The 19,027-nt window shown below is 35.7% G+C and overlaps 1 protein-coding gene across 2 annotated transcripts in view; it reads left to right on the plus strand.

Moving 5' to 3' along the window:
- The window catches only part of LOC145988427 (cyclic nucleotide-gated channel alpha-3-like), a 205,920-nt gene that overhangs the window by 144,884 nt on the left and 42,009 nt on the right, over nucleotides 1-19,027 (plus strand). For both annotated transcript variants that reach the window (XM_083123318.1, XM_083123319.1), the window contains exons 14-15: nucleotides 4,580-4,722; nucleotides 18,346-18,603. In XM_083123318.1, the coding sequence (XP_082979444.1) occupies nucleotides 4,580-4,722; nucleotides 18,346-18,603 (401 nt within the window). The remainder of the gene's footprint in view (nucleotides 1-4,579; nucleotides 4,723-18,345; nucleotides 18,604-19,027) is intronic.

Consider the following 19,027-nt stretch of genomic DNA (forward strand, 5'->3'; position numbering starts at 1 on the left):
GGTTTTCATGAACTTATCACCCTTCCAACATTGTCCTCAGAGATCCCGAACGACCTTCTGTATTTCTATAAATAGCCTGTAATTTAGTGCAAAATTCTGTCCTTTTGATATATTTTTTCTTAATATAATGATATAATTTACAAACATTGGTGTCTGGAGAGGGAAACAAGATGGGAGAAATGTCCCCCATGAAAAATCAGTATCACCTAAAATTATTTCAGTGTCATTTGAGTTTCAGTAATTTCTGTAAATTATTATAATGAGGACTGATAATTACAAGACTGGTACAGGTAATTGAAAATATGATAACTTGAAACTGAAGAATTGTTTGGGGGGAATCCTATGCTTGCTCCCTCAGGAAAAGTTATTTGCTTATTAACCCCTGCCCTTCTGGGAATGCCCTTGGATGTTCATATTCATTGGTTTTGTAAAGAATTCAACATCTTCAGAAAGTAAATTCCTGTTTACTACTAAAACAAAAAGAGCTATTAACAATCACACGCATTATGGTCCCTTATTTATGAAATTGCTGATAATGTTACTGTAGTGACAGCAAACAGTTAGAACCAGAGATAGTACCAATACAATTTGAAAAAATGTAAAATTCTCAGGGAAATTGTAGACATAGGTTTAAGATATATGTTTATTTTGCATTACAGATTAATTCCTATTGTGTCCATTTGTAAACTTCTGTTTCTCAAAAGTGTGAAAATATTTGGGCCTAGGTTCTGATTGTTTAATTCAAAATTAATCATGGTACATACATTTTTTTTACATGGTTCGGCTTTTATTTGTGTCTGTTAACACATACTTCAGAGATGTAATGTTATTACTTACTGCATCTTGTCTTGACAATGATTTTTCCCTTCCATAAACAAAAAGCCATTTGGAAAATTGTAAACAATCACCGTGTATCAAACACAAACAATGATAAAGCAAACATAAAAGTCATCAAGGATGACACTGAAGTAATTGACCCGAATATCATATGTAACTTATTCAATGAATATTTTATAAACTTAACCAACACAAACAGAGATAATGAAAATATTGACAAAACACTAGAGATCCCAATCGAGAAATATCGGCCAAACAGTATATATATCCCAGAAGTAAGTGCTAATGAGCTAAGAAAAAGTCATACAAGGTTTAAAAAACAAAAAATCTCACGTACCTGATGAATGGTCAGCTGAACTTATTAAATCCTGTTCAGAATCCATTATAGAACCCTTGCTGTATGCAGTCAACAATTCAATAAAAGTTGGTACATTCCCCAAAGTTCTAAAACACAGCACAGTGATACCCATATTCAAAAAAGGAGCTGCAACAGACATTGAGAACTACAGACCTATCTCCCTAATGTCTGTTTTTTCAAAGATATTGGAAAAAATTTTATCAAATTATATTATAAAGTTTTGTAGCAAATATAACATAATAAACAGATACCAGCATGATTCCAGAAAGGGAAATCAATAAACACAGCTCTAGCACAGTTAATTGATTATGTAACCGAAACATTAGAGAAACACGAAGCTGCGAACACTATATATCTAGATCTTTCCAAGGCATTTGATAGGGTAAAACATGACCTGCTTATGGTCAAACAAAGCAATATAGGAATAAGAGGGACAGCTTATGAACTTATACAATCTTATCTACAGGACAGAATGCAAATTACTCAAATAAGCTACAACATGCATGGTATAGTTACTAACTTTAAATCACAAAGTAGGAAAGTGTTAATGGGGGTACCCCAAGGATCAATCCTGGGGCCCCTGCTCTTTATTTTGTACATAAACAATGTACCAGAATACCCAAACACAAAAATTGTCACCTATGCAGATGACACAACTGTTCTTGCCAGAGGTATCGACCCTAGGAAGCTTGAAATAAACACTTTTATCACCATAAACCAACTGGCACAATACTTAACTTCACATGGATTAATAATAAACAAAAATAAAACAAAATTTATGATATTCAATACATTCCGAAACATAGATTTTGAGTCACAAACACTATGCATAGACAAAGTGCTCATAGAAACTGTATCTTCAGTAAAGTTTTTGGGAATAATACTAGATCAAAAATTAATGTGGGAAGAACAAATTAACAACATCTGCAGTAAACTATCATCTAATCTATACCTGCTAAAACAAATGGCTGAATATAATTTAACAGAAATTAACAAATGCATATATTATGGACTAATTTACCCCTATGTTGAATATGGCATAATAGCTTGGGGTGGATCATTTTATAATAATACTGTCAGAATACTGGGACTTCAAAAGAGAGCACTTAGAATAATGTACAAACTAGGCTGTAGGGAATCTTGCAAAGAGTTATTCAGGGAGAAACAAATAATGACAATATACTCCCTATACATCTATAAGGCTATAACGTTTGTTCTAAATACTGGAAGCATGACATAAAATAACCAATTACACAACCACAATACAAGGGGGAAAGATAATTATTACCAGAACCAACACAGACTCAATATCTCAAAACAATCACCAATCAATGCCGTAAAAATATTCTACAACCAGCTGCCTCATGACATAAAACTGATATCTCCAAAAGATAAACAAATACAAACAATAAAAAAATATTTGACAGAGAAAGCAGTCTACAGTATCAGAGAATTCATGGAACAAGACAATACAAGGCCAATGTACTAAAAAATATGTATTTTAATTATATTCTTATTTCAATCATGCAACAATGATAATGTGATTTTTATTTTTATTGTAGTGTAATGAAGTGTATTTTTTTAATTTTTACTTTGGTGTAGTGATGTAATGTACTACACAATGTTTCTTCTTTTTTGTTATGATGTACTTAACTAATTATTATTTCATTATGTATCTTGACGTTTTCCATGTCCTTTTAATCAAGGGTCAATGGAAGAAAATAAAATTCAAATTCAAATATATGATTTTTCATTCACAAGCAACTGTTCGTTCACTCTCTTCTTGGGTACGAGCTGCTGCTGGCATCTACTTCACGTGTGTGGAGTGCTAGGAAGTATCACATTGCTAAATGCTTTTGGTGTTAGGTTAGGTAGGTTGGCGTTAATAAAACACACCTAAATGCTTTTTGTTAGGTTAGGTGGGCCTTGTTTAGTGCTCTTTGCATTAAAATATCATCCCTAAATGCTTCCAACACCTGACCACTGCACAAATCTGGTCCCAACTACAAAACCCCATTCGAGTTTGACCCGAAATCTGCTAAATCTCCGTGTCTTGAGACAACCGGACACTAGGAGCAGATGCTCAAAGCACTCACATAAGTTACTTTTCAAATCATAATTTCTCCAGTAAATACTACTTACTGAAACTTTTAACTGTGCTAATTAGCTTTTGCATCCTAGAAACTTACTCCCACAACAATTTCAAGTATTCTAAAGTACTTCCAAATACTACTATAAAATTTGCGAAAAATCATTCAACATTTGGAACATTACCAATATTTGTCCCATGTATGATGTTTGATATGTTATCTTGAGTGATGTAATACAATTTGAAAAGGTGTTTGACTCACACAAATATGTGCAACCTTAGTCCTTAATTATATACACACAGAGATGCCATTTTATTCTTGAATTAGTTTTGTTATTAGTATCAGAAAGTGAACTGATTTGAATTTGTTTCAAATACCTGAAAATCAACTGGTTCTTTCACCTCCTCAATTAGTTGATTGATTGAGTTGGTGTTTTAAGTCCACTTTATGCATAGTAAGGTTAATACGGACTGGACCTACAGTTTAAAGTGGGATCCGAACCACTATGTGTCTCCACCAGGTATTGAACCCGGGACTCCTTGATTACAAGATTATGACGTTACCACTACGCCATCGGGGAGGCCTCCTCAATTAGTGTGTGTGACGAAGTGATTCAATGGGTTTTGTCTTTAATAAACAACTGTGTATTTAGACATGTACCTTACAAAACCATGACATATGAATTGCATGATAAGAATAATAGCAAAATAACAGAATATTACTTATAAATATATCATATTGGTAAAGTTATCATTAGTATTACTGATATACTGATACCAATAGAGTAACAATTAATTTGTCCCATCTCTAATAATAATAACAAATCTCAGAGTTCCTGGGTTTGAATTCAGCTCATTCAGCTATTAGTCAAAAGTAGCAGAGACGCAGTGCTAAATAACCAAAATCAAATCAAATCTAATAATAATAAAGGAATCTGAGGGTGGTATGGATACGAGGGGAAATGTAGGCTATTGTAAAATAAATTTAAAATAGCTTTGCACTGTGAAAACGGAGGAAAATCTCAGGGAAAATACATTTAGATTTCACGTGGGAACCCTGTATATAACTGATCATTACTCATTCTTATTATCGTGATTAGCCAAAAGTGGCAGGAAAGTAAAGTAAAATAAGCCAAATTAATCAATCAGTTATACAGGGAGGCCCAAAAAAGGTAACCAAAATGTAGAATCAATGTATTATGTGTTCGGTCACCTTTTTTGGGCCACCCTATATAACTATCATTCTTGATAAATTTTTGTAAATCTAAATTTCTTGCACTCTAATTCCATTACAGGAGTATGCTCACGCAGCAGGGGAGATGCCATCTTATGATACAGACAGTGTTGCTGACCTTGCCAGTATAAATACCAATTTTTCTAGAAGAGGAAGTGTAGGCAGTATCAGAACACAAAGCAGGATTTTCTCATTTACTTCCAAGTAAGTTGTTTTGTGAAGAGCTAAATATAACTACTAGGACCAAGCCAATAACATTACTCAATTACAGAAATCGGCCAGTAACAATGGTATTACTATCAGAAAGTATCTCTGTGAAATTAATTTCTGTTGCCAGCAATTTCTTCTTTATTTTCTATCTAGTTCAGTTTGAATTAGTTGCCTTTAAAGTGGAGAGATGCACATGTTCATGTGTCTAGAAGTGACCAATGACAGTATTAGCCAAACCATCATGTTATTTCAAGTAAATGTTTGGAACCACCCTCTTTGCATAGGGTTACCAGACATCCGGTTTTTCCCGGACATGTCCTACATTTTAGCCTTATGTCCGGCGTCCGGGGGGAATTTGAAAAATATCATAAATGTCCTACATTTTGAGCATCACATAATATTAATTAGGAAAATACATAACAGAAAAAAATTATTTAAGTTACAAGTCTATGGACTGCGCTTCCAAACTCAATAGTGAAATTTATTTTCATTCGGTCATTGCAAAAAAAAAAAAAGTTTGTCGTGCTAATAAACAAATGGGAAAATGGAAGCAATTAATGAACAAAGTTTTGGGACCACTTTCTGATAACATCACTGTTCAATGCCTGAGCAGAATTTCTTGCCTTAGGGTTTATACTGATGGAACAAGGTGTTGAAACATTCTTATTCAAAATAATTTGATTGTAAAGCAGGGGTATAGAGATCAAAGTTATTCATGATGTCTGCCATTCAAGAAAGTCAAGCAAAAGTAAAGAAATCAACAAGTAGGTCAAGAAGTCAATAAAAAGGCAATAAGTTATTCTTGTGGTCAAGAATTTTTGCTATCATAATGACTGATTGGTTGATTTAGTTTATTTTACTTCACTTTTTTCTGTCCCTTTGGCTAATTGCAAAGATGAGGATGAATGGCTGTAAGATAAGATGAATGAAGGGACAGTCACAACCATATAGGGAGAACCGACACAAGCCCCGCATAAGATTATACTGGCTGTGAGTCCAGATGCCAAAGCCTTGCTTGTCTGCCAAACTCAGTTCAGGATGCATTAATACGAGAAAGCAGATCTAATTCTCTTCTTAAATTCAGTTTCAGCTTTTATCTTAACTGGCCCTTTGGTAGAGGTTTTCATTAAATAAATATTTATTTTCATAATTACTAATTTCAAACTTTACCTAAGTGGGGGTCGAATAAAGAAACATCAAGAAAAATGCAAAAAAGGTCTAGAAAAGTCCAGAAAAATCAAGAATTCTGAATGTGTTATTTTGGTAGACACCCTGTTATTGAACTAAATAATACCCAAGATGAAACTCTGGAACCATTTTAAATTACGGTAATTGCTGAGTATTTGTTTGCTATTACAGGTCATAATTCAAATGTTGAGAGAGTAATTTCATTACCATCAGCACAACAGACTCACGAAAGAAATTATTTTTTTCATAAAATCTGTAAAATGTTTGTTACTGGTCCCTTTAATTTCAGAGAGTTTGACAGTCTACTCTAACATAAATAATAAATATAGTTTGACTAAACCTGAAATTTTGTTAAAAATTGTCTTCTCTGAGAAGTACCATATAAATCATGTAGTAAGAGGTGCATTGATTAGTATGATTGCAAGTTTTGAAATTTTGCATTTAAAAATTCATTAAGAATTCATTTTTTTAAAACTGAAAAGTGTTATTTTTTAACTACTTTCTAACTTGTTCTATAGAAATATGTATTATTTATTGAGAATGTTTTGTTTCCTAAATTTTGACTTAATGTCTGTAACGTGATCGGTGCGCTCATGCAAATATTATAATTTAATGGAAGGTGACCCAAGAGGTAGCGGAATCGTTTATTTAATATCGCGCCTACCAATGTACAAAATAATGAGTGAGAAGTAAAAGAACGTTGTTCGTCCCACTTCTGTCCCGTAGATGGGATCCACGAGCCCAACGCGTACATGCAGGACAAACGTAAACTTGTAGTAAACAATACTGATTAAATGAAGAAAAAGAAACTTGGTCTTCAATGTACTTATTTACGTTTTCTCTCCCAAGAATGCTCAGTACCCCCATTTAGTTGCCCACAATATTACAGTCCCCCAAGTTTATCTACCCAATTCATTCTACATTAACAATTTGGTTTCTTGGATATACACAGATAACATAAATTTAAAGTTTTTTGTCATTTATTGCCAACAGACTACGCAACAAAGATTGCCCATGACCAATTCAATCAAATACAACATTCATATCACAGACACTAAATATTCAGACGACCTGCGTTAAAAAACAAAGGCCATATAAATCATGTAATGAATTACCACAAACGAGGTTCTTGCAGCCTCAATAATTTAATTGCAGTTCTCGGACGTATAAGTCCAAATTCATACTAAAACAGACTATCCAAAAATATCATTAACTTACCGCAAATTGGAACCCTGACCAACATTAACAAAATAGATCCTTTTGATTATTAAATGAATGAATTTGATGCTCCCTCATTTGTACTATAACAATTTGTTGCGCTTGGCTTATTTTATTTGGGAACATGCGACCAACTTGTCCACAAGGATATTATCAACTTTGACATATTCAAATCAGCCCAATTAAAGTACTGCTAGATGGGATTCGTGTCTTTTGGACGAAAGATACTAAATTTATCATGCTGCTAGTCCAGTTTTTTATTTGTTGAAGAAGTTAATTTCCACTTATCGTTCCAACGATAACACTGATGATTCACGCACTGAATAAGTACAATTGCAATCACAGTTCACTTTTATGTACCTTGTGTTCTTAACTAAACGTCATGGCACACATCTTTGGCTCCATTCAATCTCGTTCTCAGCACTCTTTGGTAAGGGTCGGCTCTGCAGTAGGGAAACTCTCCTATTCTCATCTTTACCATGTAAGAATCGTCGTGGGACGCCGCGTAACCATGCTTGACTCGACATGTAGTTGTACCTGGTCCAATCTCCTTCCAATTTGACCGTTGCGGCTGCTATCTAATGGGGACGAGTAACCTCTTTTGTTTTGGTTACCTTTGCTTGACTCGCAGAACTCTGCTTCACCACGCGCCACATGCATGACCAATCTGAGATGGGCATTCTCGTAGTTCTTCCAAGACCGTTTCTGCCTTGCAAATGATCTATGTCAACGTTGCACGTGCCTTGCAGGAAGAATCCAATTGTTCAGTAAATCGAACTCGTAGTCTCGCAATTTGATCGTAACCATAATCCCTGTTCTAAAAGTTCACAGTATCACACTTTACAACTTGTCTTCTCATGTAAGTCTGGTAAGCGAAAAATTCAATGTTCAAAACTTGCCCCAAGATAATATCCCCCTATCGACGAGTCTAAACTGGGAAGAGCTTATGCAAAAGGTGCTTCTTGTGCAAGTCATCAGGCAAGTCTGTCGTCATTCTCTCTGAACAACTAAACCGTGCAGAGAGTGCCAAACTGCCCTCTATCGGAACTTCCAGCAAATTACGTCATTGTCTAAATAAACAGACGCATAGCGTAACAGCGTTTCAATGCTGGAACGAAGTTGTGCGGTTTTATGTTGCGTAATAAGTCCAATCGCTGAAATGCGATCACGCAACTAAGAAAAACGTCACATGTCTTACATTTTGGGACAGCATGTACTACATTTTCCTTACAGCGATCTGGTAACCCTATCTTTGCATCATGTACATTTATAGATATGCAGGGTAGTCCTAAAGAGATTTGGTCTAGGAATTAATTCGTGTGGTTGTTACGCACACATTGAAGCTGTAGTTCAAACACAAAATACATAAATACCTTAAGAAAAATATTGTCCATCGCAAGCCACCACTTTCGCCCATCTGTCAGGCAAGTTACGGATTCCATGGCGAAAGAAGTCCTCATCCTTTGAAGCGATCCAGTCAGAGACCCATTTTTCGATATCTTCTGAAGAAGTGAACCGCTGTCCAATCAAATCCTTATTCATGCAATCGAACAAGTAGTAGTCCGAAGGAGCAACGTCTGGTGAATATGGCAGGTGGGGTAAAACTTCCCATCCGACATTTTCTAAATAGGTTTTGACCGGTTTTGCAACATGTGGGCGAGCGTTATCATGTTGAAAAATAAGTTTATCATGTCTGTTCTCCCATTCTGGTCGTTTCCTGGCCAGAGCTTTGCTTCAAACACATTAATTGTCATCGATAACGTTCTCCATTAATAGTTTCACCTGGTTGCAGCAGCTCATAGTACACCACACCTTTCATATCCCACCATATGCACAGCATAACCTTTGCACAGTGAATATCTCGTTTCGGTTGTGATGGACCTGGTTCACCTGGCTTCACCCAGGCCTTTTTTCATTTTGGGTTCTCGTAATGGATCCACTTCTCATCGCCAGTAACAATGCGATGCAAAAAACCCTTTCTTTTCTGTCTTTGAAGCAGCAATTCGCAAATGGTTTTTCGTCTTTCAACGTCTCTGTCTTTTAATTCATGTGGAACCCAATGTGACATCTTTTGAATCATTCCCATGGCTTTGAGGCATTTGGAAACTGTTGTTTGATCAACGCCTAATGCTTCTGCAAGTTCTTCCTGTGTTTGACGCGAATCCTGATCGAGCAATGCTCTCAATTCTTCGTCTTCAAATTTTTTTGGCTGTCCAGGTCGCTCTTGGGCTTCCAGGCCAAAATCACCACTTCTAAACCGTGCAAACCACTTCTGACACGTTCGCTCAGCTAGCGCATGGTCACCATACACTTCCACCAAAATATGATGACTTTCGGTAGCACTTTTCTGCATGTTAAAGTAATGAAGCAGAACACCCCGCAAAAACACTTTATCTGGCACGAACTGCGCCATGTTCAGTTGACTACAAAATGCTGTTATTGACACGTCAATCAACTGCCCTATACTACGAACGATGTGACAGGAGTTTTCAACGCTTGTGTGGATACACGGAACTGTGGGACGATACGCTCGTTACGCCATCTCTTGTCCAGGCGCACGAATTAATTCCTAGACCAAATACTTTACAACTTTGATGTCAAACAGCCCAACTTGCAATTGGCATAAAGAAATATTCCATGCCCCATTTGATTTACCAATGCATGAAGTTTGATTGTGTATTAATCCACTTCAACATGTGCACCTCTGGTGGTGCGTGAAACATCTAATCAAAATCTAATCTAATCAAAACTGCCCATACCCTCCGTAGCATATCACTGTCAACTGTGGCAATAGCAGCTCTCATTCTGGCCTTCAAATCATCAAGATCAATGACAGGAGTGCTGTACACTGTATCTTTGACATAGCCTCACACAAAAAGAAGTTCAGGGATCTAATGTCAGGAGATGTAGAAGGACAGACAATTGGACCATCTTTTCCAATCCAACGTGCTGAAAATGTCCTGTCCAGGACACCTCTCACATCTAAGGCCCAGTGTGATGTGCACCATCTTATTCAATACCTGACAAAAAATCTTTAGGAGTTGGTGAATCACCTACAACAAAGTATAATCCTTTATGTCAATTACAAGTTGTGCTGTATGACATTAAAGTTGTAAAGTACCTTTGGGACACGGTGTATAATTACATATTTTATTAGGCATTCTTTTGAGGTGTGGATGTAAGTAAGTATCCAGCATAAATGGTGGAAATTGCATTCTGGGTCTTTGTTTCAAGTTTGTGATGTCCTGTTCTTTGGTATTCTGTACACAGTGATGTGCATCTATGGATAAACAACAATACTCTACATCCATGCGTAGCTTTGTTCAAAAAGTTACTTTTAAAAATGAACTGAGTTACAGTTAGATTTGGTTTGAAAAGTAACTCTATATTACATTTACTGTTACTTTCTGATGGAAATTTTCTTGGAAAAAATTACACACAATTATTGACCATTATTTGTAATAAAATAAATATATGAAAACTTAAATTTATTTCATTTATGTTTATGCTGCATAATATAAGTTTTTGTATATATTTTTATTATTACATCAAATAAACACAAACATCTTTCTTCTTAAACTACTGTGCCCCAAATAAATGCAGCAATCCACTGCATAGTATTACACTGAAGTCTTCATGCACAATTAGAAATGACGAATTGCGATAAAAGATTGATGTTTTAATTTAGCATCCAACAAGGTCTAGCTTCCTTGTCTTAGTTAATTCCATGAAAATTATTTTGCCTTAGTACCCAGAGAAGACTCGTAGTTGAAAAATAGAGTTGTCAAATTTAGATACAAAAGTAACTGTTCATAACATTACTTCTATTGTAAAAAGTAACTGTTATAGTGACAGCTACTTACTTTTAAAAATGGCTAGTTAAAGCTAGAATTCCTCAAAGAAGTAAATGTTATGTGTAACTGTGATACAACTAACTAGTGACTTCAAAACACTGATGTGTAGACAATGTAGACTATGTAGTATGCAAACAACATAGAGACTAACAACGATGTTTGTAGAAGTGAAATACAATTGTCCTGCATTTTGAATGTTGGAAGTATGATAGATCATCTTTGCAGTTACAAACAATTTTTTGCTATGTACCAAACACAATATATGAAACATTCTCATCATTGGTAGGAAAGCATGCTACTTTTGTCTCTCATTGCCATGTAGTTTTTGTTTACATTTTACCTAATCTCAAAAGTTGATCCTTGAATGAGAAATTTTGTTGTAAATAGGAATGTTTTGAGTTTAGAAATAAACAAGCAGGATTGAAATATTACACTTTTGCTTCAAAAGAAAATGTAAATTAATTGTTAGCGGAGTTTACATTATGTAAACTATTTAAACTTTAAGCCAATGTATTCTAGATGTAGATTATGTGTAGACAATATTTGTAGACCTTTGGCATACCTCTGCAAGACGTAGTCTATGGACGTTTAATCTGGAAACAAAGTGGCCAAGAAATTTAGCCATGCCTTGCAATCCAGTTTTCAAAATTAGATGTTTTAAGTTGCAAGATGCAGCTATAATTTTTGGTTTGAAACTATCAGCCATTTTTTGGCAACTTGCGAGCTGAATACTATGTTGTCATATCCCCATCTCCATTAACTTTTCAGAAGATCCGATTGAAGTTTGACATATGTAGATATTGAATACACTACAGGATTTGCGCAAACATTTTATTAATGTTGATAATTCACACCACTTGACATCCATATATGTCACTTCGGAATGTGATGCATTGACGTGTATGGAAAACGATAACATACAACAAGACAGCATTCAGTCAGTGAACTATGTAATGTATGTAATTATAAGTATGATTCAATTCAATTATTCTTTATTAATATTTTATATTGTATTCCAGACACAAACAAGGTTAATTGATAACCTATTTATTAACGAAGTGCGTACAGCAACACAGCTTACTGTAGGTGGCCATCTTGTGCACACTGCACTGTTGCCAGCCACTGATATACATATGTTACAATATGTTACATCTCCCCTTTTTTTCTTTTCCAATACTGACTAAACGTACAATACATACAATAAATCATTATAGATTTTATGTGATATAGTCCTTAATTTTTTCTGGTTTATTTATTCTTCTACCAGATCTTGTTGTGTAACACTCACTTTGTACATTAATTATTCTATTGTCAACTGAATTGTGTGATTCAGACTTTCTCTGTGTATTTTCATTTGTTTTATGTGATTCAGAATTTCTCTGTATCTGCATTTGTTTCAGTGCTGGTACCTTCCAATTCACCATCGAACATATTGCTACTAAATGTGGGTGGATTACATGATTTTCTTAAATGTAACTTGTTTCTTCAAAGAAGCTGGTTATTTTCATCCGTGACTACAGAACCTAGGAGACACATGACTTTCTACTACTTGTCCTGGCACCCATACCTTATCTTTGCGAATCAAACAATTTTCATTTGAATGAAAGTTAGATCTGTTATGTGCAGACCGATCATAATAAAATTTAGCTTTACTTTGTTTTTGTGCCAGTAATTTTGTAACATTTGATTGTACCTCAGGCTTAAGTAGCTCCTTGCTAATTGGTAAACATGTTCTTACTCTCCTGCTCATTAACAATTGAGCTGGAGTTACATCTAACCCTAAAACAGGAGAATTTCTATATTCCATTATAGCCAACAGAATGTCTGATCCCTTCTCATGACATCTCCTTAACATACCCTTTGCTATTCCAACTGCCTTTTCCGCCAACCCATTGGACCTAGGATATCTTGAACTACTAGTTACAAAATTAAAATCCCAACTCCTTGCAAACTTTTTACATTCATGTGAGCTAAATGGCATGTTATCACAGATAACTACCTGTAGGATTCCGTGTGTTATTCCGTGTGTTTCAGCTTATCAATTACCTCGACTGCAGTTTTGTTTTGGAGTTTCACTACTTCCAACCACTTATAATAATAGTCCATAAGAGCTAAATAAGATATACCTGCAAACTCAAAAATATCTATACCAACTTTCTCAAAAGGTACTTCTGGAATTGAATGTGATGTCAACGATTCTTTACTATTAGTTGTTTGAAAATTTTCACATGCCTTACATTTTAAAATTAAGTTTTCAATGTCTGATGTCAATCCTGGCCAATAGACTATTTCTCTGGCTTTCAATTTAATTTTGACTATTCCAAAGTGACCTTCATGCAACAATAACAATATTTTGCTTCTTAAACCCAGCGGAACAATTACCTTATAACCTAAAAACACCAATCCTTCCTCCACATGAATTTCACTATGGAACTTATAATACAACTTCAACTCTTCAGGTACTTTTTTCTTGTCATCAGGCCATCCATTTACATGATAGTCTATTAATTTACATAAAGCTGGATAACTTTTTGTGAACTCAACAAATTCTTCCTTTCTTGAATCACTTATTTGTAAGTATTTACTTACAGTATGTACAACTTCAGACAAAAATGGATCACTTGGGCTATTCCCCTTTATATATGACCTTGACAATAAATCTGCTATATGCATGTTTTTACCTTGCAGATACATTACATTAAGACTGTATTTTAATAATTTTACTTTCATTCTTTGTAATCTGTTAGACATCACACTTGCCACCTGTTTCTTCATTATTGAGACTAATGGTTTGTGATCAGTATGTACTATTACCTTCCTACCATATACATAATAATGGAATTTTTCAACCAAAAATACTATAGCCAACATCTCTTTTTCAATGCTTTACTGTGTTTTGGCAACCACTGCCATGCAACATTGCCTTTAAGAAGTTCTCTTACAGGTGCTGTTAATGTAGACATGCCAGGTATAAACTGATGCAGATAATTTACAACACCAAGTATTCTTTGCAATTCCTTGGGATCTTCAATGTTCAGAATTGCTTTTACCTGTTCCTGATCCTATACCATTCTTACTAAAGACATGACCAAAATACTTAACTTTACCTAATTTGTACTGTACCTTTGACGGATTAAACTTTACATTTAACGTCCTTGCTCTTTTCAGTACCAGTTTCATAATTTTATCATGCTATTCTTCATTTTCTGTTGCAATTAGTAGGTCATCAAAGTACACTGTAACCCCAGGAATGTCACCTAAATTTTTTTCATTAATTCTTTGAAACACTTCAGGTGCCAGTGCCAAACCAAATGCCAGTCTTTAAAATCTATAATACCCAAACGGTGTGCAAATAGTACACAGTTTACTTGATTTTTAATTTAGTTCGACATGATAAAACCCATCCTTTAAGTCAAGCATAGTATATATTGATTTATTTTTTAGCCTTGTACTTACTTCCTCAAGTGTTGGTATCAAAGCAAAATTTCTTTTGATGGCTTTGTTCAGATCTTGTGGATCTAAACACAAACGAAGAGAACCATTAGGCTTTTCTATAATTACTAAGTTACTAACCCAATTTTGTGGATCTTCTTCTTTACAAATTATACCTTGTTTTTCAAGTTTTTCCAAACTCTGTTTCATCTTGGGTCTTATTGCATGAGGAACTCTTCTTGGGGGCCTGGCAACTGGTATTACCTGTTCATCCACCTCTATATTTAATGTGCCACTATATTTGCCTACACCTTCAAACACATCTTGATTACTCTGAATAAACTCACTTGTTTCACTATTACACACCAAATCTACCTGTACTCTTTGTACCAAATTTAGTGTTACACATGCCTTTGCACTTAGGATTTGTTTACACTGACGATATTCATCTCTAATTATTATGAAATCTAAATTGCTACTAGCAGATTTAGTCCTACACTTTAAATTTATCATTCCAAGTGGACAAATTCTTGCGCCACCATAACTTTCTGGCATTATTTTTGTAGCCTTCATTTTACACTTAGGTTTGATTTGTTTCAACATTCTCCCTGGCATTACATTGACCTCAACACCTGTATTCAGCTTGAATACTACATTTTCATTTTCTACCTTAACTTTTTCTAACCATTCTTTACTGGTGTCACTTTGAGCACTCATTTTAGTGCCACCATCAATACTCGCTACATATGTTACACCTAGCACATCACTTTCACTATCAGACATGCTCAATTCTCATTGTTGCATCTGCACATTTTTCACTTGCTTAATTTTGCATCCCACTGCAAAATGAATATAGCCACCACCCTGCCTGCACTGCTTGCCATATGCTGGACATGATGCTTTTTTATGCTTTCTCTTGCACTTCTTGCACAGGAATTCTTGTTCCTTTCCTAGTAATTGTTTTCTTCCGAATTTCTTCATGGCTCCCTTGCTATTTACTTCACTGGAACAAGTGTCCTGACACAATTTTACCGTTGCTACTGAAGGTGATACTGCACTTCTATTTTGAATTGTACTAGCCTGTTGCTTGCTAATTTCAGAAGTACGGACCATTTCTATGGCCTTCTCTAACGTCAGTCCTCCTACTCGCAACATTCGCTCTTGCGGAGTTTTATCCGACACACCAAGGACAATGTGATCACGAAGAACACTATCTGTCTGATCTTCAAAGTTACAAGACTTAACAAGTTTCTTCACATCTGTGACAAAACTGTCAAAACTTACACTTTCCTCCTGTGTACAAGAATTAAAAACATAGCGTTCCACCACTGCGTTCTTTTTTGGATTTGCATAATTTTCAAACTGTTGCAGTACACACTCAAAATTACGTTGATCCTCCTCTGATAACTGAAACGTGTTGAATAACTCAACTGCGTCATTGCCAATCACATTAAGTAATATAGCCACTTTAACATTATCGGGTTTCGATTCATGGCCTGCACCCAACATGTAAATTTGAAACTCCTGTTTAAAGCAATGATGCCAATTCTCACACAAATTACCAGAGAGCACCAACTCCTTCGGCACTTTTGCAAACTCCATGTTTGTAGCCTTCACAAGTCACGTAGGTATCACTGGAATTTTACCCAGCCAGGAACTTACAGTCTAGACTATGCGTCAAAACTGCACAACTTACTTCATTCGGAAACTGTCTGCTTCCCCAATCCGTCTGTTTTCTGCGACTGCGCCATATTTTATATTGTATTCCAGATACAAATAAGGTTCACTGAATAACCTATTTATTAACAAAGTACGTATACAGCAACACAGCTTACTGTGGGCAGCCATCTTGTGCACACTGCACTCTTGCCAGCCACTGGTATACATATGTTAGAATATGTTACAATTAAAAGACAAGGTTCAGCCTTCAGCTGTTCTACCACTAAATTTGTGCTATGTTGAATCTTTTTTGTTCTTGGTTTTGGAATTTCTTAGTCGATAGGGCTGAGCTGATACCAATGGCGATATATGATATTGGTATCGGATCGATCTCAAAAAGTATTGGTTGGATGATTTTTCCTGGCATTTTGATCTGTCATAGGCTGTGCAAAAATGCTGCATGACACTTCCATGGAGTCTAATTATCCTGGAAATTATGCTAGTGATATTTTTATTTTGCACCAGTTTTGTGTGAAAAAATTGGGTTTTAACATGTAATTTAATACTGTGATGTAATTCTTGAATAGTTTAAAGCAAAAGTTAGGTAAATTGATGCACGTAATTAGAGTGGAATACTTACACACTAATACAGGGTGGAGCAGAGAAACGGCAAAATTTCAATTGACGTAAAATGTAGGAATAATCACAGGAAAAAATACATCTAATGATGGATATGCATGTACATAGTATGCCATTAACTATGACATTTACATGTCATTTTACATGTCACTTTACTTCTTAAAGATTACATCAGAAAGATGTGTTCCATCTTGGCGTACACATTCTGAAAGTCTGCTGTGGAAACTCTGGAATGCCTGCTGTATCATGTCTCGAGGAATATCAGTGATTTCTGCTGCAATCTTCTGTTTCAGTTCAGCAATGGTTGCAGGACGTGTGCTGTACACTTTACTTTTGAGATGTCCCCACAGAAAGAAATCGCAAACACTGAGATCAGGGGATCTCGGAGGCCATGAAATATCACCATTACGTGAAATGATCTGCCTTCCAAACAATTTGTGAATCGCCTCCATCGACTGTCGAGCAGTATGTGACATGGCTCCGTCCTGCTGAAACCACATGTTGTCGGTGTCAAGATGTGCGTCGTGCAACTTCGGTGCAAAGAATGTTTCAAGCATAGCAACATATCGATCTGATGTCACTGTTGTTGCAATGCCTTCCTCACTTTCAAAAAAATAAGGGCTGAAAACACCATGACTTGACACTGCACGCGATACTGTAACCTTGGTGCTAGTATGTAATGGATGCTCGTGAAGCTGACAAGGAATTTCCTGTGACCAGTAATGGAAATTCTGTTTGTTAACATAGCCGCTAAGGTGGAAATGGGCTTCGTCGGACATCCACAAATTGTTAAGGAAATTGGCATCCTCGTTAACCTTAGCCAACACCAATTCGCAAAACTTCTTATGCAACACAGGGTCTTCAGGATGTAATTGCTTCACAATCTGTAACTTATAGGGGTGGAATTTCATTTCATGAGGTATTCTTTGTACGCTTCTTCGACTGCACTGTAGGGCTGATGTATGTTGTTGAACGGAGCGGCGAGGGCTTTTCTGAATGGCAACTCGAACTGCTTCAATATTCTCTGGTATACATACTGTTCGAACTCTATCTGGGGGCTTCTTCTTCAACGCTGAACCGGTTTCTTCGAAATTACGCACCCATGTTGTAATCGCATGAGCCGATGGGACACGAGCATGACGTCCTAGCTGGTAATGCTGCCGAAATACCCTTTGCGCTGCTGTTACACTATCACCGTTCTTATAAAAAGCTTTCACAGCAAAAGCACGCTCCGAACCATTCCAATGCTGCATCATTACTAAATGGCAAAGCCTCCTCAATTATGTCGCATCGGTCCCGAACAAATGCCGGCAATACAGTGTTGCCAATTCCACATTCAAATTTTGCCGTTTCTCTGCACCATTCTGTGTTAATCAATATTTTGAAAAACTGTTAATATTACAATTTTCAAGAATCGATATCGGTATCTGTAGGAATCGGTGACAGTATTGGTTAAAAATGGTATCGGCTCAACCCTAGTTACATAAAAAAGTAGTTTAAACATAAGAGACTATATGTATATGTATATGTATATGTGTGTGTGTGTGTGTGTGTGTGTGTGTGTGTGTGTGTGTGTGCATGCACATACCTTGAATGTATAAGAATATATGTACATTACATGTTTCAGGTCAAAACTGATGAGAATATTGTACCATAAATCGAAGTGGTACAAATCAAGAGTAATTGTTATCAACGTTGCTGGTTCGTTCATAAGTACGATAATTATACTGTACAACTGGGCATTGGATTCATCATCACCTGCTAGTTTAGCATTATGTTATTCCATTGATGGTCTGTTCTATATGAAAATACTTTTGGAATTTTTCACTACTTTCGAAGGTATTGAAGGACAAATTGTGTCGAATCCAAAGAAAACCATGTTGCGGTAAGTTAAAACTTTGTTGTTTTTTAAAAACATTTCTTTTTTATGGATCCGATAGAAAATACATAGTTTTATAATTTATTGTTCTTAACTTTGCCTCTAGAGACAACATTAAAAATGTTTGTTAAACATACACGATGGCAGTTGTATTAAGATGTCTACAAGTGCACATATAAGTTCTATATTTAAATTTTTAACATGAAAGAATGCATGTATGGATAAAACTTGCCCAGGCAATTTTGAACTATATTTTGTGATCACTTCCAATCAGTACCTGAGACCACTCTTCTCGGTAGCTTTCTAGTGAACTCTTTCAACTTTCAGGACCTTAATTGAGCTGTGAGACTTCATTAGTTCTGCTCGTAGGGCATTAGAAACACTGCCTGGATAAATTTCATTCACTTGCACACAGATACGTTTCAGTTTG

Source organism: Lepisma saccharinum, chromosome 5 (assembly GCF_977018435.1).
Source record: "Lepisma saccharinum chromosome 5, izLepSacc3.1, whole genome shotgun sequence".
NCBI classification, from domain to species: Eukaryota; Metazoa; Arthropoda; class Insecta; order Zygentoma; family Lepismatidae; genus Lepisma; species Lepisma saccharinum.